The 27,832-nt window shown below is 51.7% G+C and overlaps 3 protein-coding genes across 3 annotated transcripts; 1 reads left to right on the top strand and 2 right to left on the bottom strand.

Annotated features, from left to right (window-relative positions):
* Nucleotides 1-23: 23 nt before the first annotated feature.
* LOC122369971 (protein lines-like) lies at nt 24-13,448 on the top strand. The gene is made up of 6 exons (XM_043345170.1): nt 24-221; nt 4,297-4,568; nt 4,840-5,058; nt 9,171-9,377; nt 10,138-10,287; nt 10,596-13,448. The coding sequence occupies exon 6, from the start codon at nt 10,618-10,620 to the stop codon at nt 12,364-12,366; it is 1,749 nt and encodes a 582-aa protein (XP_043201105.1). The 5' UTR covers nt 24-221; nt 4,297-4,568; nt 4,840-5,058; nt 9,171-9,377; nt 10,138-10,287; nt 10,596-10,617; the 3' UTR covers nt 12,367-13,448.
* An 813-nt stretch (nt 13,449-14,261) lies between these two features.
* Nucleotides 14,262-15,845, bottom strand: LOC122369973 (mitochondrial amidoxime-reducing component 1-like). The gene has a single exon (XM_043345173.1). The coding sequence runs from the start codon at nt 15,803-15,805 to the stop codon at nt 14,819-14,821; it is 987 nt and encodes a 328-aa protein (XP_043201108.1). The 5' UTR covers nt 15,806-15,845; the 3' UTR covers nt 14,262-14,818.
* A 460-nt stretch (nt 15,846-16,305) lies between these two features.
* Nucleotides 16,306-26,602, bottom strand: LOC122369972 (NF-kappa-B inhibitor cactus-like). Its single transcript, XM_043345172.1, has 5 exons — nt 25,508-26,602; nt 23,840-23,945; nt 22,442-22,694; nt 17,671-18,002; nt 16,306-17,415 (listed from the first exon to the last, which is right to left on the bottom strand). The coding sequence occupies exons 1-5, from the start codon at nt 25,903-25,905 to the stop codon at nt 17,350-17,352; spliced, it is 1,155 nt and encodes a 384-aa protein (XP_043201107.1). The 5' UTR covers nt 25,906-26,602; the 3' UTR covers nt 16,306-17,349.
* Between the last annotated feature and the right edge of the window lie 1,230 nt (nt 26,603-27,832).

The following is a 27,832-nucleotide window of genomic DNA, read 5'->3' as shown; positions in this document are numbered from 1 at the left end:
ATGGTGCAGATTTGCGTCGACTTTGTATTTGAGGGTGTAAAAAGGCGTGAGAGGGGCTGTACTGGCTGTTTTCGCGTTGAATATATTATAATATTTCGGGAACATATCTCTTCTAAGAAACGAACGAAGTTTAACAGAGAAGAGTTAATTGCGAGGTTGTTGAATATTGTACGACTGCATCTCGTATCAATATATCAGACGAGTAAGGAGTGTTTTTACAGGTTAGTGTCCATCTAGGTTTTTTGCTTTATTTGAAATTTGTCAGCTTTGCTCTGTTCCATATCAAGTTTGCAGTCGAAGTGCCCTGATAAAATTTCTTTATATATTTACACCACGCTTGCAGCTCTTACATTCAAAAGCTCAAAGTTTTGAATGGAGAAGTATTGAATGGCGCAAAATATCGAAAGGCTTTATATCAGTTGGGCAAACTAGACTTTTGGAATCAAAATATGGAGGCATCAATAATTTGATTCTGGTGGGAGGAGCCATGACCAAATATGGGCATGGAATCAATTTTTTGATTCATTTAGGTACACTTTTAACTTCAAATGTATCGTTACGGTTGAAAAAAGGCCCATGACGGTGAGATTTTACCTTAAAAAGGTAGAAAAATGTGGTAGGTTTGCAAAAAGTGTTACCTCAAAACTAAGAAATTGTCCCTTTGGCCTTGTGAATGGGAAAAAGACAGAGGCACTGTCCATCACGTAAAAGCTGTTTTGAGGAAATCACACTGTAAGCTATTTTTGTATCACAAATCACATACTAAACAATCAGTATTTGTGTAAAATGGCAAAATGAAATTTTCAAACCCCTAATTATCATTGTTGTAGTGCTTTTATATTTAATTATTATATGGTTTTTACCTGTTGCTTCAGTTTTTGTATTCTTGACATTTAAAAAATGTGAATTGTTATCAAATGTAGTGAAGGTAAAGTACAACAATGCTATAGGTATCTGTTGTGGTGCTGAGGATACCACTAAATGAGAATAATAGCAAGATAAATGCTGTATTCTTGCAAGTCATTGTTGCCTATCTGTTAACATTACCTGTGAATCAAAATAATGATTAGCCAGCTGATGGGGAATCAATATTATGATTATCTGTTCAAAGTGAATCAATTCCTTGATTGCCTTTCACTACCTATAAAATTCAAATTGTTATGATAGGAGCAATATTATTTTGCTTAGTAGATACTTCAAGCATTTCTGTTCAAGATCAGGCATGCTCCTTCTTGAAACACTCTCTTATTTTTATGTGATTGGTAAGTTAGAAATGGTCTGCATTTATGCCCAAATATGGTCATAAGGAATCAATCTTTTGATGCCTCCATATTTTGATTCCAAAGGTCTAGTTTGCCCAACTGATATGGAATCGACTATAATGCTGGTAATTGCCTTTTTGGCGTGATTATTAATTCTGAATATTGTAATAAGTTGTAATGATTGTATGGTAATATACTGATGTTGATTTTACCTCGCTATATCTCGCCAAATGCTTAACTTTGCCTTGTTAAACACCTGTTGAGTACCACTATCAAGTTCAGTTTTTATGTGGCAGCAATTAGCATTATATGAGACATTATATGAGATTAGCATTATATGAGACATGCCAGGAATGAACAAAACGTACTGTATGTATGTTGTGCACTGTATGTACATTGTAACGTGTTTTGAGCGGGATCAATAGGCGACAACTAAGCCTTCTCTCCCGAAATATATATTGAGTATATTGAGTATATAGGTATGCTGATAACATGACAGTGACACTACCTAGGCTAGTACTGCAGGGAAGTTTTAGGTGGTTGATGATTGATTATGCAGGCTATTGCATTCAGTTACCTACACTACACATATACATTTATGTAATTTCATGGTTGTAAAGAATATTTTATCCTCTAAGATTTGTACAGGGTGACTGTTAAATGCTTACAGAGTGGGGGCTGGTGAAGCTATGTAGAGGAAAGCTGTTTGCTAATTTGATTGATGAGCAAAGTTAGTTGCCCCTTCAATTTTCCGGACTGAATCATTTTGCAATGCTTATAAAAGGATGGTCACTTAGTGAGGCCAAATAAACTTTAAAACATTTTGGCATCATTCTTCTGTATGGTGCATTTAGTTGATTTTAGGCACATGCTACTCGAGCAGTTGATTTTGATAGGTACCTACATATTGCTGCAATTATTTAGGAGGCATTTGATATGAGATGAGAGTGGCACTGTTCGACATTAGTTATCTCTTGCTGCAATTACTGAGGAGGCTTTTGATATCAGATGAGAGTGGTACTGCTTGACATTATATCAGTTCCCAAACCCAATATTAACAATTAACCATCCCATTTCCTGCCCTTGCCGCACAGGATACGGAACGGTGGGTGGCTTCGCCCCTGTAGTGGGTACTGGGTAGATTACTATGCCCTGAGCATGCTTGCTGTGTGGTGAATCTATACAGTTGTGTTAACTGTGTTAAATGCATCACATACTGATAGCATCATTCCAAAGTCCCCAGGTAATGAAGAAGGATGGCATGCTGCTTCATTCTTGCTCTCATTTTGATATCCCAGACTAATTTCATTTGCCATTTAGCTTTTTTTAAATATACAGTGGGATTTTCACCTAGCACTTTTTATGCTGCTGATACCTGGATGATGATGTGTGGCTAAATGAATTTTCATACTAATAAGGAACTAGGGTGATTATTAATAATTAATGTGTTCATATCCTTTTTTAGGTAGAATTGTTACTGTACTGATCATCTGCTGTTAACCCGCGCCCTGCTGGGGGGGGGGGGTTTGAACACCCCCTTGTGGTTTTTCGCGAATATCTCAAAAACGGTTTTTGGTACACCTTATCATACATCAATTCTACACATGTTGTGAAAATTTCAGACCAAGGTCATTCAAGGTCAGGTCACCAGGTCACTTGAAGTGACCTCACCTCATAAAAAGTTTCAATGTCTGTCATAGCTACACCGAGTGACCGATCGCTTTGAAACTTTCAGCGGTTGCTAAGAGCAATAGCATGTACAAAATGTATATCTCAGAATTTTGATATCGATGACCTAAGGTCAGGTCAATTTTGCGACCTCCCCATTATAAGTCAATGGGAGAAAATTGAAATGCGCCTCTTTTGGACGAAAGACATTATAAACACTCCCAAACACTGAACTACAAGTGGTTTAGACACACTGAACATGAAAATGGTGTCCGTGACCCCTGTTTATGCCCTGAGGTCATCTTAGGTCACGAATGGTATCTAACAGTTTTTCGCAAATAACTTTTGATAGAGGCATGCTAGAGCGATGAAAACGCCTTAGATGTGTTCAGCTCGACGATACGGATCGACTGATATGCAACATGACCCTTTCCGGTCAGGTCATGACCTTGACCTGAGGTCAAATTTTCAAGTTGACCTTTCAAGGTCAAGTTGCAGTTCATTCGATGCGTCTTGACGAGAGGAACACGATGCCGGTAAAAGTAAGCTCGTACAAGGCTTGGGTCAAAAGTTATTGCAGAAAATCTGTTTCCGAAAAAATCGGCTATTTTTGCAGTTTTTGCCCCCTGCAGGCAAAACCGTTGACGTTAGGTCAAATCTGAGAAAGTTACTCAGAAAGGGCGTTAATAGGGCTATCGAATGCGCTTTTCCGCGGCGCTGTAGCTCTATTGGTTCCCGAGTTATGCGTTGGCTTCTTGGAAATTTTCGACATTCGACCTGGAAATCGGCGAAATTTTGCCTTCAATGACCTCTGGTGACCTGACCTTTGACCTGACCAAAAAATTGACCGAAGTGATTTCGTCATTATTTTTGACGCTCTTTCGAACGCCGCCTTCCGCGTATCGCTACGTGGCCCAGGAGCCGAGTTAGAAGGGGGGGGGGGTGTTCAAACACCCCCCCCCCCCCAGCAGGGCGTGGAAATCCAGGACCCCCAGCCGGGCGCTGGTTAATATGAGTCATTGACACCGTCTGGGATTGGCATGATCTGCACATATTTTATTATATGTAGGGTAACGATTTTATGTGTGTAAGACAGGTAAACATTTATCATTATGGTATCATACACATATTTGTTTTATCCATTATACACAGGTAGGTATGCTAAGGTAGATGTTTTGGTTGGCTGTTGTTAGTTTTGTATTATAATGAAAATTTAATTCAGTCTTGCAATATTCAGATATTTTTCCCAGTTAGGTATAACCTTACAGCTATCATTCAGAATCCGAACATTCGAACTGAAAACGGTTTCATACTTCCACATGCTATGGAAGGGAATATATATCGTGACCGGCCTGGTCCGCCACAGGCACCGGAGCTGGTATGAGGACGGCGGCTGCTCTGGGCTGTGCCACAGCTCTGGGCACCTCGGCGGCGGCGGCGGCGGCGCTGCTGTACGCCCTGTACCGGTGGCGGCGCGCCGGCGGCCCGGCCCGTCCCGACCCGGCCACCCGCGTCAGCCGCCGGCTGCAAGCCGAGTACGGCGACCTCAGTCAGCTGGTGCCGCAGCCCGTGCTGCAGGCGGCCGCCGGCTTCAACGCCCGGCTGGTGGAGATCTGCCGACTGCACACCGCCGACCTGGTGGGTGCCGCTGGCGGAGCTGGGGTGGGATACAGTGGGAATATCCTCTGTGTGGTTACTTAATACTTACTTTTGAGATCGGTCATTAAAGCTAGAAAGTTGGTTGGTCCTGTAAATTCGAGAACAGGGACTGTGAAAGTTTGTTACTCACTCATTAACTGCGGTGTGAAGTTCAATGTTATTCGTTTTTCTTACTGAGTACTACTGCTGGCATTAATTTAGTTTACTTCACGTTCCTCTCACTGACCTCTCGCCCCGACTCCTCCGTCAGCCGAGCTACCAGCGCCGAGTGTTGGACGTGCTCTCCGGCACGGGCCGGGTCTCCCTGGAGCTGAGCGCTCAGTTCGAGCAGGTGGTGGGCGTCGAGCCGGACCGGGACCTGCTGCAGCACGCCCAGCAACTGAGACAGTTCGGACACTGCGTGTACAGTTTCTCGGAGGAGGGCGGACCGGCCGCGCAGCCGCTCATCGCTAAAGCAGCGGCGTCCACGGTGAGTGACAGGAGCAGGGCGATGTGGAGGGAAAGGGAGAATGATAAAAGCAGCTCGGTTAGAGTGTGGCTGTGGTTGTGGAGAAGAACGACGAAAGTGACGTTTGTCTTAAAATGGGATATTTAATGGGTAGTAGGTACAATATTCATTGTACTTGGTTGTCAAATGACACCGCGATTACTTGGCATGTTATATCCATATCTGAGACATGGTTAACCAAAAATATTGAAAAATGCTACAATTTGCCAGGCTACCAGGCTGCATTCTGTAGCAGATCAGCTGGTGCGGGTGGAGGTTCAGCAATCTACAGTCTGAGTTATCTGTCCCCAGAATGCCTAGACAGTCCTACATTCACTACGGCTGAGGTTATTTGCACAAAGATTAAAATTCAAAATACATGTCTCATCATATGTCAAATATATCGATCACCTAGTACTGACAAACATCAGTTCAATGAAGAACTTGAAAAACTACTCATTTGGCTTAATAATCTTAACAAGGTCACTTTGATTACTGGTGACTTTAACTTTGATCTTTTCTCAATTGGATCCAATCCAGCTGTTCAAGCTTTTCTACATAACCAACTGTCTCATGGCTTTTTCCCTACCATTTCAAAAACAACACGCTCCTGCCACCCATCTCACACTCTTATCGACAACATCTTCTGCAATGATTTGACAAGGGTGGCACACTCGGGCATTATCCTAAGTGATCTATCCGATCACTTTCCTATCTATGCATCTCTAAATGTTCACATAAACACTGCTAAGGAGCAAATAAAATTGACTAATGAGCAACAGATATTTGATTATAGGAAGATTGATGAATTCAAATCCTATATATCAAATGAACTTAGAAACATTTATCAAGAAACTTGTACTAATACCATGGCAAACAAAATAATTGAAACATACAACAATGGTATAACAGCCTTCTCTTACACAAAAAGATTCACCAGGAAAGACCATCCGAGGATGCCATGGATCTCTCCAGCTATTCTTACCTCTATTACCCAAAAAAACAAGTTGTTTAAAAATAAGCTAAAAAATCCTTCACATAATAATACAACTCAGTACAATCAATATCGGAACATTCTCACGCGCGTCATTAGGTCTGCCAAAAGATTGTATTACATTAATGAGTTCAATAAAAACTCTGGCAACTCCAAAGAAACATGGAAAACTATACAATCTTTGATAAACACTGGCAACAAAACTGATGACATTCCTTGCGAAGTTTCAGATGGCAATGACAAAACAGTAACTGATGATCAAAATATTGCAGAAACCTTTAACAAATTCTTTTCCGAGATAGGTGAAACTTTAAGGAAAAGGATACCACCTTCACCATTTGACCCACTGAGCGAAGTACCATTCGTGCATGAAGAAATGGATTTAACTCTTACAAATGAACAAGAACTTATCGATATAGTTAATAAACTGAAAAATGTCGGTGCTGGTATCGACAACATTAACTCTAAATTGTTTAAAGCTTCATACAAGGCCATACTAAATCCTTTACTTTACTTCTTGAACACCTGTTTAAGCAAAGCTGAATTTCCATCACCCCTAAAAGTGGCAATCATCAAACCAATATTTAAGGATGGCGATAAAAAGCAAGTGGGTAATTATAGACCAATTAGCATTTTACCCTTTATTTCAAAAATTCTTGAAAAACTAATATACCGAAGGCTCATTGAGCATCTTAACCGAAGCAACATTATTCACTGTAATCAATTTGGTTTTCAAAAAGGAAAGTCAACTTATATGCCGATTCTTCTTCTACAAGATATAATTACTAAAGCCTTTGAAGAGGGCAACTTTGCGCTCGGCTTATTTCTAGATGTAAGAAAAGCTTTTGATACGGTGCACATTGATTTGCTACTACAAAAACTACAAAGGTATGGTATAAGACACAAATCACAACAAATATTATCTTCATACTTGCAAGAAAGGAAGCAATGTGTGAAAATAGGAAAAGCATACTCATCTGTCAAAAATGTTACTATGGGAGTTCCACAGGGATCGATCTTGGGTCCTCTGTTATTTATATTATATATAAATGATTTACCAAACATCAGTCCTGACGTAACTTGCCTCTCCTATGCAGATGACACTGCAATCATATTTAAAGATAAATGCATACATAGCCTACAAAGAACTGTAAATGAAGTTACTGAAAAAGTCAGTAACTGGTTTCATGCAAACTTTCTTTCTCTAAACGGCACAAAAACTTTCACACAGCATTATGCAACTCAGTCTTCAGGGTTAAAAGTAAACGTAGTACTTGATTCAACTGAAATTAAAGAGAAAGAGTTTATCAAATATTTAGGAGTCTTCATCGATAAGTCATTGAAGTTCACAAAACATATAGACTATACATCAAATATCGTTAGCAGGAACATCGGAATAATGGCAAGAGTACGCTTCTATATTGATAAGAGAACGACCCTCCTTTTGTATAATGCCCTAATTCTTCCATATCTTAACTATTGCTGTATCGTTTGGGGAAATAATTACCATGCTCAGTTAGAAAAACTCATCATATTACAAAAGAGAGCTGTCAGACTAATTGAACGAGTTTACCCACCTCAGAGCTCTGTGCCTATTTTCAAAAAATATAACTTATTAAGGATAACTGATATAGCGAGATCTCATATGCTTCTTGTTATGCACAAATTTATTAAAGAACAACTTCCAGAAACAATTAACAACCTGTTTGATTTGAGTCCCGAAAACCATGCCGGCACGAGGCGTACCACTCACTTCAACCAGCCCTTCTCTAATCGCAACTACAGACTATTTACTATCAGATTTCTAGGTCCTAGATTGTGGAATAGCATTGTTGCACCTCTTTTCACAACTGTTAATCATATTCCATCTTCAAAACAAATAATAAAGAAGGTGATACGCAGACACTTTGTTGATTCATACAACACTTAAGATAAATATGAACAATTAATGAACAATCAAAACAATAATAAGAATAATCAACCTCATAGCGACAAACATTATTCCTACCTATATATTGTGTATAGCTATACTGTTCGTATATCGTTAGGGGTTTGTATAAATATGTGCTATTTCCACGGTGTACTCTGCGTTGGAAAAAGTACATATTACCCACTTTGGTTTGTGGGATGCATATGTGTCGTGTGTGTATGTATGTGTGTATGTTTCGCGTACATGATACATATGCATATGCATGTATGTACGTATGTGCATGTCATGCATGTACACAACATAACGATTCGTATATACCTATATTAAATACCAACTACAATAAATCCTTGTGTGCCGCCCTTCTCAATCATTGTCTATTTCAATTTGCATATTTGCCTTATGGTAAATATGCAAATTGAATGTAGGTTACATGCATTACCTACATTGACATCTATACAACTTATTGTACTAATTCTTAGAATACTCTAGTCCGTGCTGTTTCCTGAGGTTCTGTCTGGCAACAAGCCTAGCTTAGCCGGACGGAGCCAAGGGTTTCGGCATAAAAATAACCTTGCAAGAACATGACCAGGCATGCTTTTCCCCACCTTGAGTATGAATGCGTATTGCGTTAATTACTAACACTGGTATAAATGATAGTTGCTTGTGTTGGTACAGTGGGCAGTCATTTTGCTTCACTTGGCAATGACTACTTTCCTCCTTTTTGGCGTACTTACTAACATTTTTTAGTAGTATTGCATGCGTTATATTTTATTTATATTTTCCACTTCTTAGCAGGGAGTGCCGCGACTTGATCAATTTATTATGTTACCTGGTGTTAAAGTAAGGTCTCTGTGCGTCGCCGGGACTGTGGGAGGGGGCACTCCTGGTTACCTGATCATGGGTAACGGACTATCTTAGAAAAAAAAAGTCTGATAACTACCTAGTGAATTAATCTAGTTTATATTTTCTTTTGTAATCCCAAAAGTGTTTTTATCGCGGTATGTAATGCCGACTTTTCTAGTCTGATTTTCGTTCACCATATCGCCGCCCCAATACAGAGCCCGTACGCCCGCCTCCAACCACGTGTCCCTCGACGATCCGTGTCTGCCGCCGCTGTAAGCCACCTGCACAGCCGTCCCTCCACTGACTCCTCCCCCCTCCCCCCGACAGACGGGAGACCGGGTGGAGTTTTGGCCCGAGGACCCGTGCCGCCTACCGTCCGACTTCAGTCAGTTCGGCTGTGTGCTGGTGGCTGATACGCTGACCGGTCTCGGCTCTCCGGTCGCGTTCCTGACCTCAGTCCATCGGTACATCGTACCCGACGGCTGTCTGGTGATCGCTTCTAGCTACGACTGGGCCAACAGCGGTCTGGACCAGGTGGGTCGGTCGAGTCGTGGCCGGCGAGATATGCATTATGCAGAGAACTAGGCGACCGACAAGGTGGCGGAGATGTGGTGCTAGGTGTTCGTGGATGTGTGTTGATTCCGTGTTGCGAATGATGGTCTTAACGATGCCATAACCTTGGCCCGTCGTCCACTGTTGTTATGGCTCATATGTCTGTATTTTAAGACTAATCTTCTGAATCCGGGAATACGACACGACTTCTCTCGGCTCCAAAGACGTTTAAGTGGACAGAAATCCGCTCTAGCTGCTTAGGAGGATTACCTACATTCACTGTCAATCCTGGAGACACAACCCTCTCACGAGCTTTTCACCCAAGCCCTCAGATTCTTGGTTACGTCATAAGACTCAACGACCTTTGCACGACCACGCACCACCCAGCGGGCGAGAGCCCCGCCGTACCTACCTTGATCGAACTACTTGCCGTTGTCCGGATGGTTCTGTTAGGCATAGGGGATGTACTGAGTCGGAGCTGGAGCCGGAGCCGGACCATTTTACTCGGAGCCGGAGCCGGAGCCGCCATGACATTTCACCCGGAGCCAGAGCCGGAGCTGGAGCCGATTTTTTTCTCCGGAGCCGGAGCCGGAGCCGTCTGAGATTTTCACGGCTCCGCATCCCTGGACTAGACCCTTCGCCTCACTTACATTTAGCGATGTAGCTTCGTTGATGGTGCGCCCTGTCACACCAAATCAAGCCAAACTAAAACCCACTAACGTTCACTCTCCTCCACCGACAGCGTGAGTGGCTCTGTGGCGCAGAGGACGAGTCCACCTTCTACGCCCTTCAGACGCTACTGGAGGCGCACTTTGACTGCGTGGCGGCCAACGAGCGGCTATGTCGCCTGCAGCCGCTCACTCTGAGGACGTACACGCTGTCACTGCCCGAGGTACGGTGGTTGGGAGTTTGTGTGATGTGCTGTCAGGCACTGCTGAGCTCCGGAAGAGACGTGGAGTTGGATGTGTACAACTCCATTTGTATTTGGATGCTGTTGTTGTAACATGTCTGATGTGTATTGTATGTGTGGTCGCTGGAGTAATTCCATGATGTATTTTATGCTACATTTGATTGTTTAGCTAGAAGTTTTAAATGTGTGCTTAGTGTAACGTCTATACTGTTTGTAGTGAGATCGATGTTGCACAGCGTAGTCGAGGTCTCTGTGGCGGCATCCGTAACTGATCGTTTGTCTGCCGCCAGGTGTCTGTCTGGCGTCGCAAGCATGACAGAGAGCAGGTCTAGGATGGCGTCCGGCTCGTCCAGGGAGTTTGCGCCGCCGCCGCCGAGCAAGCGGCCGCGCCTGCTGTCGGAGCCGGGGGACGGCGACGACCCGCTCTCGGCCGTGTACGCCCGCGCGCTGCTCGGCTGCCTGTGTGACACCGAGGAGGCGCAGCTGGCCGCCGTCCCCGCCGCGCTGGACGACGGCGAGCCGCGCCGCCAGCTGCTGGCGCTCAGCTGCGTGCAGCTGCTGCAGCAGGCGGCGCAGCAGCAGCTCCAGGCCGGTACCATGTGTGAGCGGCTGCAGGAGGGCGTGTGCAGCCCGGCAGAGCTGACGCCGTCTGAGCCGCTGCTGGCCCTGCTGGCGCGCGACAGCCCGCTGCTCAGCTGCGCGGCCGGTCGGTGTCTGACGCTCTCGGCGCTGCTAGTGACCCCGGAGCGCGCCCAGCCCGTGGTCGAGGCGCTCGTGGCCGCCGTGCTCGACTCGGAGCGGCCGCTGGAGGTGAGCCACGCGCTGAACGCGCTGCAGCGGCTCATCGAGCAGCACGACGAGGAGCCGGGCGCCGGCGGCGGGCGGCCGCTGCCGGCAGAGTGTCGCGCCGTCAGCGTGGCCGCCGACCCCGAGTCGCTGGCCGAACTCAAGTGTGCCATCACCGCTCAGCTGGAGAACCGCTGGATACCGATCACGCAGCGCTTCTGTCGGCTACTGGCGCGGCCCGAACACGAGACCGAGGTGCTCGCCTTCCTCAGACTCTGGGCCACCGTCATATCGGTAAAGAACAATATGAGTATCGCTGAGACCAAGTCTCTTTACGCCCGACTGGAGTGGCTGCTCAGCTCGTTGGGCAATGACGCGTCGCCGCACGTGTGGCGAGCGGTGCTCGATCTGTACAGTGAGGTGCTCTGTTACGGCAGCACCATCGCGCTGCAGGACTGTGTGGCAGAGGAGCCGGCCGGCCTGGCGCACGCGCTGCTGCGTCAGGCGCGCACCGGCCGGCTGCTCGAATTGGTGCCCTACGAGCGGGGTGTGCGCGCGTTCGCCGGTACGGACGGAGAGGCGGCCGGTGACCGGCCTCTGCTGCAGAAAACTGTGCTGCTCGTGCTCAAAGCGCTGGCCGTGACGGTGAAAGAGACTCGGTGTGACAGCAGCAGTGACGCGTCGGCGCGGTCCGCCGGCGGCTCCGGATCAGAGGAGCAGGACATGGTGATTATAGAGCGCACGCTGCGTGAGGTGGTGCGCCGGCTGGACTGCTGGATCAAAGCGCGGCTCGACTTTCACCCGGAGACACCAATGAGTGAGTGGGCCGTGGTGCTGCTCTGCGATCAGGACGATTACCTGGTGGAGGCGATGCTGTGTATGCTGGACTTGAGTAACGGCCTGGCGGGCCGCGTGCGCCTGCCGCAGGACTTTGAGCGCGCCATCTGCCCGCACCGCAGCTTCGTGCAGTTCCTGGAGACGGTGCGGCGAGACCACGACCTGCTGCTCGACTTTCTGGTGTCGAACGAGACCTGCTTCCTGCTGTACCTGCTGCGCTACCTGAAGGCGGCGCGCCGCAGCTGGCCGCGCCTGGTGGCCGTCTGCGGGCCGCGCATGGAGGAGCTGATGACCGTACTGATCCGGCTCCGCCTCTCCCTGGAGCGGCTGGTGGCCAGGGATCTGTTCCCCTACAACGTGGCGCCGCTGCTCAAACTGCTCGAGAAGTGCGAGGAGCTGCATGAACACAACGGACAGCCGGAGCCGGGGCCGTCGTAACTGCGCACTGACTAGACGGTGGGAGGAGCGAGTGATCAAACGCGCGTGCTATAAGTGGTGGACGCTCCGGGTGACTGGGCCACGGACCATCGCCACGGGACCGCGGACCGCCGAAGCGGTGAGGTAAGTGATGAATCTCTGCCCGGGGCGCCGCAGTGCGCGCGCGGCGGACGGGCGGTGCCCGCCGGGACACGCGGACTGTCTACCTCTGTTGTTCGGTCTCGGTTAGTCCCGCCTGCCCGAGCTCACCACGCGGAAGGCTCGGATGACAGCGGTGTTACACTCGCTCGCTTTAAGGATCCAGCGTATGACGGTGAATGGGACCGATGAGTGGTTTGCTAACCATGTTATCTAAGGAGATTTTGTCGAGTCGTGTTTCAGTGCCGCTCCCTAGGAGCCTGCCTTTTGATGATAGCTCGGTTCACACCGCGTACAGAACCATGACATATATAGTTACATGCCGAACCAAGGACCTCAGCGGCAATTTGTGTTGGTGTGGAACGAGTTTTATTTGCTCGGTGCCATGATAAGTCATGTGTGAGAGTAATTAACTGTGATGAAATATCGCAGCTTGTTGCATTTTTGTTCGCTTTATTCAGACATTTGTAGTTCTCTATCTGTGGTAGTCTTTTCTCTAAGTTCCAGGATGTCGGACCTGAAGGATAGCAGAAATTATATTTAAATGCATGCCTAACTCCGGGCTTTAACTGGCATAGACCTTCTTATCCGACTAGTAAGACATTATATCGTGTTCAACTGTTCAGCCCCCCCCCCCTCACCCCGGCTTCTCGAAATCTGCTTACGTGTGTCAGGATGTCTTGAAATTCGTTTCGGTCGTAATGTTGAGCGTTACCCTAGCGGCCTGTGGGTCCCTTATCCAGGTGGTGTGCATTTTCTAGCTCCCTTTGGAAGACTCGCGCTCCGGCGCACCTCAAGTCTGCTCTGTTCATTTGCCTGTGCCATGCCCGTTGTTTGTGTTTGCAGAAGTCTGTCCCGTTATTGTTTGCTCTGTGATGTCCAGTGTTTGTGTGAGGCTGCTGATTTGCGTACTTGGAATAGATCTGGCATACGCCACAACGATAGCTCGTTGTTTGCCCGGTCTGGGATGGGGCGTATGCGTATCTCAGAGAGGAAATGGTATCCAGGCTCCTAAATCATCATCGCTGGGCCTGACGAAGCGACATAGCCGTGTAAACGTTAGAGCCCCTGCTCGCCATGCGCTGCGGCCTGTCCGTATATTTATTGGTCCCACGACGCCCCCTAGTCCGGCCGGTCACGCTCTCCGTTTATTGATTCTGGTATATTTTACTCTGAGTGGGCGCGGTGTGTGAAGGTCATTTGGTGCCCTCGGTCTGGCTGTATCGGGATAGTCAGTGTGTGCCTGGTCAAAGCGGTTTAAACTGGATCGGAGGGACTTTGGTTTTGTTTGTAGGTTGGTGGGCTATCAGCCGGCAGTACAAGGTAGGCTAAAAAAGGACGGACTGTATAGCTCTTGTTTGTTCGCTTCGAGGACTGCTTTTTAAGAGTGTGTTAGCACAGACCCAGTGGCCAACGACCCCTGAGCTGTCCACTGCGGAGTGCTGACCTTCGGACAGTCTGACGGGTCTTTTGTGCAGGACGAGAGGTGCTCTGTAGACGCGACCTGCTCCCGAGGGCCAACCTTCAAATTTGAGCGTGATTGCGATAGCCTATGTCCACTTGTAGCGCGGGGCAATACCAATTAAAACCCACTTCAGCGTGCTGCGGATCGGACGCGATTATGGCGTCGCGAACGCTTGATGAAATCGATAAATGTAATCGGTAAATAAGCAATGAATTGCATAATGCTAGATTCTCCTACGCCTTCGTAGTGCCTGTGATTGTGTAAGCCGCATCCTAGTAGTATCAAAAACATGTAAAAAGGATCTTGTATTAGGAGGTCGGGAGGCGATTCGTCATGTTCATTATTCAGTTACACGTTGTTAAACTAGTCTTCCTAAGATTAAGTTCCTGTTGTCAATGGACTGGACTGCTAGGCATGTTCGTTGATGGATGTTGTTCTGGTCATGCAGCGTGCTTTGGGAGCATGCTTCGGCCTTTGGGTTGGGTCTGACCGCTCGGGCCTTCCTAACAGGTCGGTTTTGGGCATTTAACATTGGTCATCTGACCTGCCATCATCTGTTTGTCACTTGTATCTGATTTGAGTTTTATACTTTCATTTCGTCATCGTCCTTAATTGCGGGCCAGTATATGCTCTTTTATTTAATGTTTTAGTTATGTCCTTTCGCTCTAAACCCAAGACAAGACTCCTATCCTAACCTCGTCCCTCGAAGAGAGTCCCTCGTTACCTCGTCCTACGCCGCCCTTTAGCCCTGTTCCCTAGGTAAAGTTCACTGTGTCCTGTCAATCCCTCAGTTCCTGATGGCATACACCTGATGACGTATGACATATGATCTGTGCCTCAGGGCGGCCCTCAGTCCCTGGTGACATACACCGTGTCGCCCACGGCCACCTCGCCCTCCTGGTCCACGGCCAGCGCGCTGCCCAGCAGCGGCGCCTCCTTGTACAGACGCCGCTCCTCGGCAGTGCGCGCCAGCCGGAACGTCCTCAGTGTGCGCAGCGGCTCCATGGCGTCACTGCGCTCGCCGGTGCTCGGGTCGACCAGCGTGATGCCGCAGCGGTGCACGGGCTTCACCCGGCGCAGCTGCGCGCCGCCCACACGCACCAGACGCCAGTCGTCGTCATCGAACGGCGCCGCGCCGCCGACGACGATGTTGTGTCGGAACTGGTGGACGGTGACCGGACTGGCCAGGCGCCGGTTGAGCTCGTCGATGGAGGCGTCGCAGATCACCGACAGGGGCGTGACGAAGTTGTATGTGACGGCGTCCTCGGGGTCGGCGAGGTGGACGTACGGCCGGGGAAGCTGAGAGGTGCGTCGCGGGGTGACCGCTCCGGGTAGGAAGTACATCAGCGAGTAGGATTTGCCGTCGGCGAAGAACTCCTGGAGCCACTGCGCGGCCTCGGGGCCGAGGTCGGCACCCGAGTCGGGGTGGCCATTCAGGTCGACTTCCATCATGGTCGCCTCACCCTCCTTCGGCAGCGGCACGGTCAGCGACTTAACCTCTGGCGCCGACAGCGTCACCTCGCCAGCACATATCTCCGCTGAGATGAGCACCAGACGTCGGCGCGTGCCAGCGTCCATCACCTTGCCACCACACACCACGGCCAGGCTGCGGTCGAGGGCGCCGTCCGCTGTCTGCAGACCTAGCAGGGTGACCCGGCCCCGCTGCAGCGGCTGGCCGGCGCCAGACTTCAGCGGGTACAGGGTGAGCGCCCCGACGGTGCCAATGGGTGTCCAGGAGCGTCGCTGTCGCCGCCGCGCCACTACCACGGCAGCAGCGGCGCCGAGCACCGCCAGAACGGCGGCGGCGGCCAGCAGCGGAGACGGGCGCGCGACCATGACCTCCCCGGACTAACACCGACAGGCGACTGGGACGGGATGAGCCGCGACCGGCCGCGCCTCAAGATTTGTGTGTGTGTTTAAGATCATGTGACTATCTGTACTGTCACGGCCTCTCGACCTTAGCGGTGTCGGCGGATGGCATTAGATGGGAACGATTGGACGGGCAAGATGAATACGGCATGGAGACAATCATGCACGGAATAACAAGTACTCGTAACTATGTCGGCCTTGCATGGTTCTGTCACTAGTAACTGGTTGACCGTCGCACTTCTTTGGCCTTCCAGCCTTATCATGACTCATATCGCTGTCCTGTTCCACTTCTTACCCTCCGTTGAATTTTTTTTTTTTTTTGCCTATTTCGACGGCCGACGCATTGCACAGCCACACCTCTTTTACTTTCAAACGCAGCCCTCAATTTTTTTTCCCCCCAGTGAATTTGAAGCCGCATGTGGGTGGCCCACACTTATCCCACAGTTATCGAAAACAAAACGCTTATAGCAATACGATCAAATATATTACGCAGTAAATAATTGACATATACTTGAATAATTAAAATTATATGTGGCATACATTACAAGAAACAATCACTATCAAAACAGCGAGCAAGCGAATAGATTACTCGCAAGTTTTTGCTGTCATTTAGAACATGACAAAGATGAAATCACAATATATGTAGATGATGATGACTATGAATATAATACACGATGAGAGTGATAAATGAATACTACAACGACACACGCTACAAACCGCTCAGAATGAGATCGAAATCGGCCTGAGATGGCAAACCCCAGCGATAGCAGACACACATATAAACGTTCGTCCATCTCAAACCTCCGACCATTATATACACACATTATATATCGCTTGGATAACCATGTGCACATTCTACATAACAAGTTGGTAAGCTAAAGGTAGCGTAATGTAGCTACAGTTTACAAACAGACGACGAAACCACAGTATCCAAAACAACCAGTGTCCTCTAACATTCACATGCCGACCACAGTATCCAAAACAACCAGTGTCCTCTAACATTCACATGCCGTGATGGCAATGCGATTGTTTGGTGTTCCTTTCTAATGCTGAGTTCATTCTCCAGAGAAAACCAGCGACTCTAATGCGGTGAAACCGCATAATCCGCATTTGTTTGCGGTCGGCGCCGTGCATCATCGCTGGTGACGTCACCGCTGGCCTGAATCCGCAGTGGGCTTGTCCGACGCGTCGGCGGAGACCGGTCACTGGCCGACGGCACGTGCAGGACTCTCCTTGGTGCCTCACTCGGCAGCTTCGGCCCGGCGAGTTAGCTCGGCGAGCTCTGTGACGAATGGACGGACGGCAGAGGCGGAGCGGGTGGCTGGTGGCGCCAGCTGGTGGTAAGGCCCGCGCCGATGGTGTACTGACGCCTGCTGACGGTCGGTGGCGTACCGATGACGTCTGGTGACGGTCGATGACGTCTGATGACGGTCTGGTGATGTACCGATGACGTCTGGTGACGGTCAGTGACGCCCGGCGACGGTGAATCTTGCCCTCGCCAAGGGTAGCGCTCACTGAGCCGCCACCAGTGGCAGGCCTCCTATCCGGACGTCGCTGAGGTCAGCTTTCAGCAGCATCTGCAAAGATGGAAGAAAACCCGTTAGGCTCGCACCACGAAGACAAAATTGGCGGAGAACAGACTCAAGTGGATTATCGACAATTTTAAGATCCAGGTACTGAACAACTATCACCAGGTGTGTTGCAGAGAGAAAAATAATATAAAATTGTTCGATGCATCGATAACGGTGAAAGCCAGACAGTCTAGATGGAGCTGAAAACTCAGGACAGCCGTTTCCCTTCTCCCCCACCCCGCCGCTCCCCGTGCTGCCTACCTCGGGCTCGGAGTCGGAGAGCTCCATATCCGACTCTGGCAGGGCGTCAGGCGCCGCTCCGAGCGACTCCAGCACCTCGGCCACATCGAGCCGGGCGTTCAGCAGCGCCAGCTGGTAACCACTCAGACCGCCGTACGTGGTGGCGCGCACATCAGCCTTGCACATCGTGGCCAGGAACTCGAGCATGACGATGTTGCCCGCCTCGACGGCCAGGTGGAGGGGCGTCCGGCCGCTCTTGCCCTCCATGCAGGCGACGTTGGCGCCATGGGAGACCAGGTGCGCCACCAGGCGACGGTCGCCAGTGAGCACGGCGAGATGCAGGCAGCTCAGACCTGTGGACAGAGGAGAGAGCGGTCAGCGGCGTGGCGAGGGCGACGGCGGGTCACGGGGGACGTGTACTGCGCCTGAGGACGGCGCTCGTGCGCTGTATGTTGATAGTTTGCTGGCTGTGGGCCAGCGAGGTCAGTAATTTGGTGTCACATATCACCCTGAGGGCATGTAGATCCGAGGCCGGCCGGGCGAAGGCCGCCACTATCTGGGCGCTATATTCCGGCCAAGGCTGCTGTGTATTCCGCGCGGAGAGCTCGGCCGCCGCAGAGGCTGTCCCGCGGACGGGGAGTGTCTGGGACAACCCCGGCCGTGCTGGGAAACCCGCCCGACTAGATCCCTTCTCCGGTGGATAGGCGGATCGGTGACCCATCCCCGGGTCTCCGGTAGCCTCTCTGACCGAGAGGAAACCCCGCTTGTTCTCTCTTTCGACATCGGACACTGATGGGTTTGTTAGATTTCCTCCGATCTCTCTCGCCTGTCCGTGACGACCGACAGCAGGTCAGTAATGGTCTCCGTGACATATCCGTGACGCGATCATCTCCGTGACCATCTCCGTGACCGTCTCGGCGGCGTGTCGGAGCGGCCTCCCGGTTGCACAGCAGCGGGAATTTCCGCGATGCATAACCGTGCTTGGCGGCGTGACTGGCCGGCCGGCCACCCCGTTGCCGGAGTCAAGATGCGGCGCGCGATCGCCGCATCTGTCTGCGGCGCGGGCGGCGAGACGTGACGCGGGGGCGGCCAAACGTGACGCGCCAGCTGAACTTTCGCCGTGATGGCGCGTGTTTTTCTTTGTGCAAGGATGGCAGATGGCGGATGAAAAGATGTGCCGAGGTCTGATGTAACAGACCCGTGTCACAGAACATTCGGCGACTGGGTGTTTTTTGTAGCGCCGCCTTGCACGCTGAACTATGCGCTTTCAAATTCAGCTGGCGGAATATTGAACTCGTGTGACCCGGGGTGGACTGGCGATGGATGACAGCACATCCTCCGACACTGGTCGGGGCGCTCGGGAAGCGCAGCAGGTCACCGACCCTGTTTTACATGCGGCCGTTTCGCCGGCGCATTGTTCCCAGATGGTTCTCTGGCGCCGCGGGAGTCCACGGCTCGGTCTCCGGCCGCCGGCGGCTCCGCTGTCGGCCGTGGAACGTCCCGAGCCGAGCGAAGGGCTGCCGCAGCTCCGCGCCGCGCCGCAGGGGAAACCGGCGTACTTCCCGGCCGCTGATGTCGGCGGCCGACTCGGAGAGGCGGCGGCCGGCGCCGTGTCAAAGCGGCCCTGATGGTGGGAGACCGCGAACTGCCCGGCTCGGGCGGGTTTTTACGGCTATTTGTCGACATCGACTGACGGGACGGCGGTGTCGGCGCGGCGGGGCGGCCCGACACTATAGCGTGGGAGCGGCCCCGCCGTCCCAGACACACGCCGCGTCACGAAACACCCCGTCAGCGACTGGGTGACATCGCCGGAAGGTCCGACGGGTAATGTTATCGTAGACCCAATGCAACAGGGCGGTGCATCTCAAATGGATAAACATTGTGTACATTGCTGATAAAAGGCATCATGTTTCTCCGTCTTTGAACGTTCTAGAACTCTAACGATGCGCAGTTTGTAGTCATCTGAGCCTTTATCACAACTGGACATGATGGTTCAGGTGAAACATGGCACATCACGCAATGTTTCAATTGAAACTTGTGGGGATCTCCCTTTGCAGTGAAATCTGTATTACAGATCAAACAACTTCACACACCGGCTGGTTTGTTCAGACTGAAGTTGTCAACCATTGGCTATGACTAGGTCTCTGGTCTAGCACCAGAGACCTACCACTCGGAAGCATGAGCTGTGCCTCACACAAAAGTGACAGCTAAAAACACCCCACATCCCTGAAATGTCAGCGCAACGGGGGAGTCCTTCCGCCCATGCGGGGTGAATCAGGGACGGCACTGCGGAGCCGGGGTCGGACGGTGGGGCCCCACACATCCCCAGAACGTGCGACGCACGGGACGCGAGGCTGAATCAGCGGACAGGCTCGGACCGGCCAGCAGAGCGACGCCCTATTTCGAGAGGGACAGCGCCAGATCTGGCGTTTTTGGCAGTCACCGGACGGAAAGACCCGTTAAAAATACGGTGCCGCGGCATTTCCGGTCCAACAGAGGACGTATTGGGGCAGAGAGACGGCCTGCAGCCGACGATCTGCTCCGGTGGCCGGAAGGGGGAGGAGCGGGGCGAGGTGGGGAGGAGGGTATGCGGTGGGAGCTGCGGGGACGCGGTGGGGGAATCTGAGCGAGTGTGGGGAACCATTCTGACGTGTCATCGAGAATACGATAGCGAGGCCACATGGACCCGCTTTCGGAAACAATCACATGTTTATAGGTCAAACGTGATGCCGAGTCTCTTGAATTTACAATTCAATGCTGATGCGAACGCACTGAGCCATGCGGGCTCCGTTCCCTGCCAAACAGGCTATGGCGTGATTGGTGGTGTTATGTAAACGGGCACCTCCAGGGAAGAACCTCGGGCAGGATTGACGGGCCAAGGCACGGGAGACGTTATCATTATCAAGGGCACGACGGGAGGTATGTATATTACAGGTAGGCTGGTCCCGGGGGTTCCCTATCCCGAACAGGCCTTCGTCGCTTCAGTGCGTCAAACGGCCATAAAATGGGTGGGAGATCACCTGCTCAAGATTTATTTATTATTAAACCGTCAGAACATGGGTCGGGGACTGTAAATCAATTTTTAATAATGCGCTTCAGTAAGCGGTAGGTTGGAGGGTTTGAAGTTACTTTAACTCAAAGTTGGTCTTAAATTAGCTCACTAAATGTCAGCTGCAACCCTCCGTTATTTCGACGTCTTGCATTGTTCGCGCTTTCAATAAGCAGTGGGAATAGCGCTATTTTCTTGCCATTGACCACTACGCCAACCAATAACTTCGCAACTTTCCTGATCGGGTCTTCCTCCTCCCGCCCGTCCGCCTGGCCCCTCGTCAGTGTCGCTGTTCGCCTACCTGTATGGGTGGCGTGACCCCTGCCCTGCCGCCGTGACCTCTGCCCTGCCATCGTGACCCCTGCCCCTTCGCCGGGGGCGGCCGGGTCTTTGGCGGCCTTCCCCGTCAGTTTCTGCTGACGTGCGGCACCCCGGTGAGTGACACAATGGACACCAAAGCGCTGAGCTCTTAGTCACGAGCGGCGGCCGGGAGTACACGATAAGGAGCTATCGTCCGCCGGGCCGGGCCGCGCCGGGGACTGTCAGGGAATACCGTACCGTGTCGCCCGATTGATCGACACAGAGCGTCGAGGGCGTTACGTCACAACCGTCACGTGAGGACCCGAGCGAGCCATCTTCAGAGGAAGGTCCTCTAAAGGGAATATACAATCGGTAAACAATTGATTGTGTCAAGATATGAATGTTTTAGGGTGAATACAAATCATTGACGGTTGAAAATCGATAATTTTAAACAAAAACCTGGAGAGCCTTTCAATAGCCAGGGACTTAAAAGGGAGCTTCCAATGTTTAGGCCTCATTGGTGATGCTTAACATATTATCAGTGAGCCGATTTGCCGCATAACACCAGACATATCCCTAAGCGGAGAAGCTTTTCGAGAATAGCTTAGCGCGATATGTCACAATAATCATACACGAGTCTGACTGCTATAACCTGATTTGGCCATATGACTGGCTCTGCTGTCTCAGCACGCGCCGACTGCGCTGAGGACGGGACTGTCCTGAGCAGGGCCGTAACCGCACAAAGAGCATGGTCGCGCGCCTGTCGAGCCGTGCTCGGTTTTATCCGCTGCTTTGTGACGGCGGGCTGGGGGCTGCCGCCGCGGTCTCGGCACTTCCCATTCGTCAGAGCGAGCTCGGAAAACCGTCATCGATTGTCGGCGAGTGTGTGTGGGTCCGGAGACGCCCCTGACGCCGCCTGGGTCGGTCCCGGCCGGCCCGGCACCGCCGCGCGGCTACTGGGAACTCCCGGCTCGGCCACGGACAAACAGAGGGTGTCAGGGCAGCCGCCACGTCCGCCCGTGCGTCAGCAGCTCGGTGCCGCTGACACATCCGGACATCACCGGGGCCGCCGTCAGTTGCGTCACACTCAGAGCGAGCAACTCCCGATTGCGCGATCATTGGCTTGTGAGATGATTGTGTAATAGGAGTAGGAGCAATTATGAGCGGTTGTATACAGATTACATAGACATCGGTGTCATGTTGGCTGGAGACGGTGGTTGCTGGTGCAATATGCTATATCTCGGACCTTCTAATGATGTAATAATGCGGAATAATTGGTGTTTTCTGATGTAACTGTGCTGTGAGGCGTTGAGATGGGACATTGCAACTAATGAGGACGCAAAAATATAAAATACACGTATTTTATGAAAGAGAGGCCAACATCTTTCGAGTGTCGCCAAGGGTTTTGCGTGCAAACCGTGCCGGTCGGTGGGAGACACTCACCTTGGTAGTTCCACTCATCCAGCGGCGGCAGCGCGAGGGAGGGCGGCAGCGTGTAACGCAGCGCCGCCTCGCGCGTCTCGTCGTTGGACACGGTGCTGGTGAGCGCCTGGGCGGCCAGCAGGTCGCCGCGCGCGCACGCCACGTGCAGAGGCGTGTTGCCGTGCCGGTCCCGGAGACTGGCGTCAGCGCCGGCCACCAGCAGGTGACGACACAGAGCCGCCTGGCCCGTCAGCGCCGCCAGGTGCAGCGGCGTCTGGGGAGCGAGGGAGCTGTGGTCAGGGGTCGGGCCGGAAAACAACTCCGGGGGTAGCACGGCCATGACGACATCAACTTATGGTGGAGTGACTTTGGAGAGTACAATACGCCGGAGGAGTGAAAGAGGAGGCATAAAAACGGATTGAGTGGTCGCGGAAGTTCCATGGACCTCACCGCAACTTCTAACGGTACTGCCAAATTAAATAGATAGCTAAATTAAAAGCGACCGAGTTTTCCAACAGCGCAACGGTGCAGCTCGAGTTCGCGTGACTGAAGACGCCACCGGCCGGTCGGGGAGCGTTACTCGTCAAAAATGCCATGGTGCCGACGGCCTGAATCGGACAGCCATCCTGACTTTCTTCAGTGTTGCCGTTGCGTGTTGGCTATAGCCATGAACTTTGCATTTGGTGTGCCCATTCGAGCGTCTAACGAGCGCGGGCTTCCCCTGTCTGCCTCTCTCCTGCCACGGGAACTCCCTGCCGCCGGCACAGCCGGCCGCGCCACTAACGAGACGCTCCATCGCCCCTCGCAACGAGACCAAACAGCCGCCAATGGGTGCCGCATACGCAAATGTTAACGATGCCTCGTTATGTCTGCGTGACTCCAACAAATGCAGGTGTAGGCATACGTAAATACTGCGGGACATGCCCATTGGCCAGACAAGTTATTCGTCTCAAGACCGGTGTTACGGTCCAGTCCAAGCATTGCAGAACGGTTATTTGACAACAAAACCACTATGGTATTTCAGCATGACCAGAGCTGCGGATCAATGACCCTTGTGATAGGTGGATAAGGAAACCACGAATATGACTGTCGGCGCCAAAACCATACGGTTATAACGGATAACCACACAGCAAAACTAATGGATTTTCCATTGATAAAGCTCTGATGAAATGCGCAAAAATTCATATTGGCTGATGACGCTATCCTACAAATCACAACCGGTTCATAGATAGCAGAATGGACATCCCTAAAAAAGATCAATGGATTAAAATCCACACAAATATGCCGTATATACCGTTACAATACGAAACCCAGAAACGTCAGCAGGGCGCAGCACTCCGCGCGGGCATTCATATCTCGTCAGCTATCGTGACCTCGGGAAAACCGCGGCGGCCTTTCAGCGCGCTGCTATGTCCGTACCTGCATGTAACTGTTCCTCAGGTTCAGGAAGTCGGGGTGCGGCACCAGGCGCACCAGGCAGTCGGCCACTCGCTCGTAGCCGTAGATGATGGCCAGGTGAAGGTGCCTGTGGACAGAGGGGCACGGTCAGCGCCCCACTCGACTGCTTAGACAGCGAGGAGGGTCGTCAGCGCCCTACTCGACTGCTTAGACAGCGAGGAGGGTTCACGGGGTGAGGCGTCAGAATGCATGGGCGGCGACTGAGATCGGACCGTGCCGTGGCTCGTCCCGTGTCTTTCCGTCCGCGATGACCCGACAAGCCGTGTCGTGAGTTTGTCGTGAGCGGCGTCAGCCGTCACCGATCAGGTGGGCGCCCATGTCAGACAGGCGGGCTTTCCTGTGGCCGCGGTGGCGCCTTGATGTTGGGCGCTGCGGAGTGCTGCTGCCAGTCGCGGTGCACGGAAATCCCGCACAGAGAGAGCCTCCAGAACGGTGCTCTTCGACCCCGAGTGGATGGGGTCGGCTGCAGCGAGCGCCGCCGGCAGAGCGGGCATATTGACCGAGCGCAGGAGCGCCAGGCCACCTGAATGCCCTCCCCTCGCCACGCAGCGCACGGCACCCTTATCGCGCCGCGCTGCGCCACCACAGCGCGGTGTCCTGTTTGTTTTTGGCTTTCCCAACCGACTGGACGACCTCATTCAGGCGGCATTTTCCTGTGGCGACACGGCAGCCGCCGGCGCCGGTGACCGGGCCGGCCTTGACCCGCGCCCGGTCCGCGCGAGAATGGCGCGGGATTTCCGCGGGAGGCGGGCGCTGCACGCCGGTTACAGCCGGGAATCCCAGCGCACCTGCGAGCTGCCGCGGCGGCGCCCGTCTTTCCTCGGCCGGCGGGCCATGAGCGGCCGCTCCGACACACAGCCCCGCCGGCCGGCCGGCCGTTCCAGGAGGGAGCGGCCATCGGCGGCCGCTTTCCGGCCAGCAGCTCCGCCACCGGGTAAAACGGTCTTCGTGCCCGGTAAGGAGGATGCCTCAACAGTTTTGCATGTAGATTGTAGGGCTCGTACGCGACTGGCCAGGTGATGGTACCGGGCGAGGGAACCGACCAGAATTACCCGGAATAGCCCGCAACCGGCGAAGGGAAAGACAAAATTTCCAACAACCCACATGTGACTCACGAAGGAATGCGTTTCAATTAGACGTTTTAGAATTTCCGATCGACGCTTCTGGAACCGGCAGACGACATGCACATTAACACCAGGAGGGCCCATAAACATGGGCTAAAGCCTACGTAATGAGACAGCTGGTGCGCCAGCTGTAACATCAAGCTAAACAGTATGGAAATCAGGCTCGCTCGCTGCGAGGCGGCTCAATAATTCTAACGTGGCCAGTGGTCACCGCCTGACAATCTAAAGTTACAAGCACAAAGGCGATTGACCTTATGCAACGACTAGAAAAGCTGGTTAGGTATATAATAAGATTTAAGAGGAAACGTTACACTTCAAATGAAGCTTCCTAAAAACGGGTTCCTAACATACATTTCTCACTAGCAGGGTTTAAACACATCAATTATCAGCTAACTCTTTTTAAACGGTTAACACATGATACCGTTTGGGAACACTACGATTTGTAACAGTGCCCCACGCCCATTTGATATCACCCAATCAACCCTTCCAATGTAGTATTACTCACGTGTCTCCGTCCTCGTCGCCTCGGAAGGCCTCCTCCAGGGCGGTGATGTAGCGCTCCTCCCAGAGTGCCCGGTCGGCGGCGTCCAGACGGCCCTCCTCCAGCTGCAGGCCGCTCAGCTCCTCGCTCAGGCGGCTGGCCTCCTCCCCGGCGTCACTGGGACGCGCCGTCGCCTCCTTGGGGTACCGGTAGCCGGCCGGAGGCGGAGTGGTCGGCGACAGGTGACCCGAGATGAACCCGCTGTCCAGAATCTGGTCCAGCGACGCTGGCGACTCGCACGTCTTGACGGGTAGGTGCCGAGAGCGTGCCGAGAAGAAGGCCGTGCCGCGGGAGGGTGGCGGGGCGCAGTCAGCCACCGCGTGCACCGCTCCTCTTCCGTTTACACTCACTCGCCTAGACATGACTACAAAACACTGGTTGTTCAGCTGACCGAGTCCGTTACCGGCTGACCCGGTTGGTATCGTGAACACAAGCGTAGACTTCACGTCTTGCACCGGAGCGTCGGCAGTCCTCACAACAGCTCGCCAGAGTGCGTACTGAGCCGTCCGAGGCGCGGCGCGCGCCTATACAGACTCGGCTGGGAATCCCGGCGCGCGGCACCGGCCCCGAGCGCCACCGAGCGGCGCGAGGTCGGGACGGCCGGGTCGCGTCGGGGCCGGGCCGCAGCGGCGGCGCTTCGTCGGACTTACCCTGCAGGGCAGCGAGGGACGGCTGGGAGGGGCCCGGGGGATGACAGCGACGGGGCGGCCGCCGGCGGGCACTCACGGGACATCCCGATCGGGAGGCGGCCGGCAGGGCAGGGAGGTCGGCTGACTCGGTACTGGGAGGTCCTGGACCCTGGTGTCAGTTCGGCGGATACCGAGCCGCCCACTGCAGGGACGCTCTCTTAGTCAGAGAAATCACTGGGAGAAATTGTGTCGCGTTTGTACGAGCACGGCAACATTTACCTACCTCGCATGGGGGCTGTAATACTTTATTTTCTAATTTCTAACCCTAACCGGCCGAGGGGAGGCTGAAAAACGTATGGGGGCGACACCCACGCGTTTTTTTTTTGTGATTGCTCGTAACACGCAGGCAATAGAGCTGACATTTGGCACAACTAGCCATTAATTCAAGCCTGATCTTTTGACACAAACCGTATTTCCTGGTGTGATATGGACCATATTTGTCCAGTTCGAAGTCGTGTCAAGGTCAGGTCAGGTGAGGTCAAATATCGACGTTGATTGTTAAAACCCAAAAAGTTGTCTTTTTGAATGTTTTTGATGCAGTTTTCACGACGAATCGAATGATGCATTCCCGTACAAGCTCTAAAAATATGTGCGTCGTGACTTCACTTAAATTTGAATTACTCCTACATTTTTAACCGATTCTTTTAAAAATCGGAATGTAGGTGCATGGATCGTACTTTACTAACATATAATCCGTTTCCACTTTTTAGAACAGCAAGAGAGGGACAGCAAGAGAGAAAAATGCATGTTTAACCCATTATTCCCGGGGCGAAAAGCTATCAGAACAAAATCAGCTGCAAAACGTATTCCCGTATTAGTCGACCGAATCTTCCCCTCCATATGACTCATCGTACCCCATGAGCACATTGAGGCCCATGAGTACTTTGCAGCCAAGGTTGCAACTTGCGACAGCGTATGAACAGTGGAGTGCTAAAACAAGCTTGTTTCGATCGTATTACCGTATAAGGGTACTTATACTTATGACTAATGCCTTGGGATTCACCTGGACATTTGCAATTACTAGCTAGCATGGTGCACCATATAACGCATGAAGATGCATTAAAATATATTGGAATACGAGGGTGGCAGTCCGTTTCCGATTGTCTCCCACTGTCTCCCGTCATTCTGACAATTCCAGCACATGGATGGATGCGTCACTATTCCGTCGACTTCCGTAAGTGCCACACGGTTCTCGACACGAGCAGGTTTACTGAACCAACTGCAACATTTCCCCCATTTCCCTGGTGATACCGACATGCGGTTGCGACCAGTTTCAACAATGCTCGGACAAGGTAAAGCGGGGGAAATAACGATTAATAATTGGGGCTCAGAAACTAGGAAGATGCAGTGTTCCCGTTTTTGCGTCAGAACGCGGGAACCCCAGGGGGATCGGCTCGATCTGCCTCGACCTTGCAGGCGCTCAGACGTTAATAATCTGCAGGGTCCGTCCCAACTCTCACTGTGGTGAAAACCACCGCTATGTAGCGACTGGCGTGCTGGGTAACGGTGACGTTTTTTTCTGTGCTAATAACAATCGCTTTATTAAGAAATTTTAGTGTACTGCAGGGTTCCGAGGCACAGCAACCCTGCATTGTGTTGT

Source organism: Amphibalanus amphitrite, unplaced genomic scaffold (assembly GCF_019059575.1).
Source record: "Amphibalanus amphitrite isolate SeventyFive unplaced genomic scaffold, NRLGWU_Aamphi_draft 001087F_arrow, whole genome shotgun sequence".
NCBI classification, from domain to species: domain Eukaryota; kingdom Metazoa; phylum Arthropoda; class Thecostraca; order Balanomorpha; family Balanidae; genus Amphibalanus; species Amphibalanus amphitrite.
Note: the sequence above shows the minus strand (reverse complement) of the source record. Positions and strands in the feature narration are given on the sequence as shown.

Coding starts and splice junctions, on each gene's coding strand:
- LOC122369973 (XM_043345173.1), bottom strand. CDS start 15,805: ATGGTCGCGCGCCCGTCTCCGCTGCTGGCCGCCGCCGCCGTTCTGGCG.
- LOC122369971 (XM_043345170.1), top strand. CDS start 10,618: ATGACAGAGAGCAGGTCTAGGATGGCGTCCGGCTCGTCCAGGGAGTTT.
- LOC122369972 (XM_043345172.1), bottom strand. CDS start 25,905: ATGTCTAGGCGAGTGAGTGTAAACGGAAGAGGAGCGGTGCACGCGGTG. Junction 22,695..23,839: donor TGAGGAACAGTTACATGCAG/GTACGGACATAG, acceptor CTCGCTCCCCAG/ACGCCGCTGCACCTGGCGGC. Junction 17,416..17,670: donor TCTCCGACTCCGAGCCCGAG/GTAGGCAGCACG, acceptor CCATCTTTGCAG/ATGCTGCTGAAAGCTGACCT.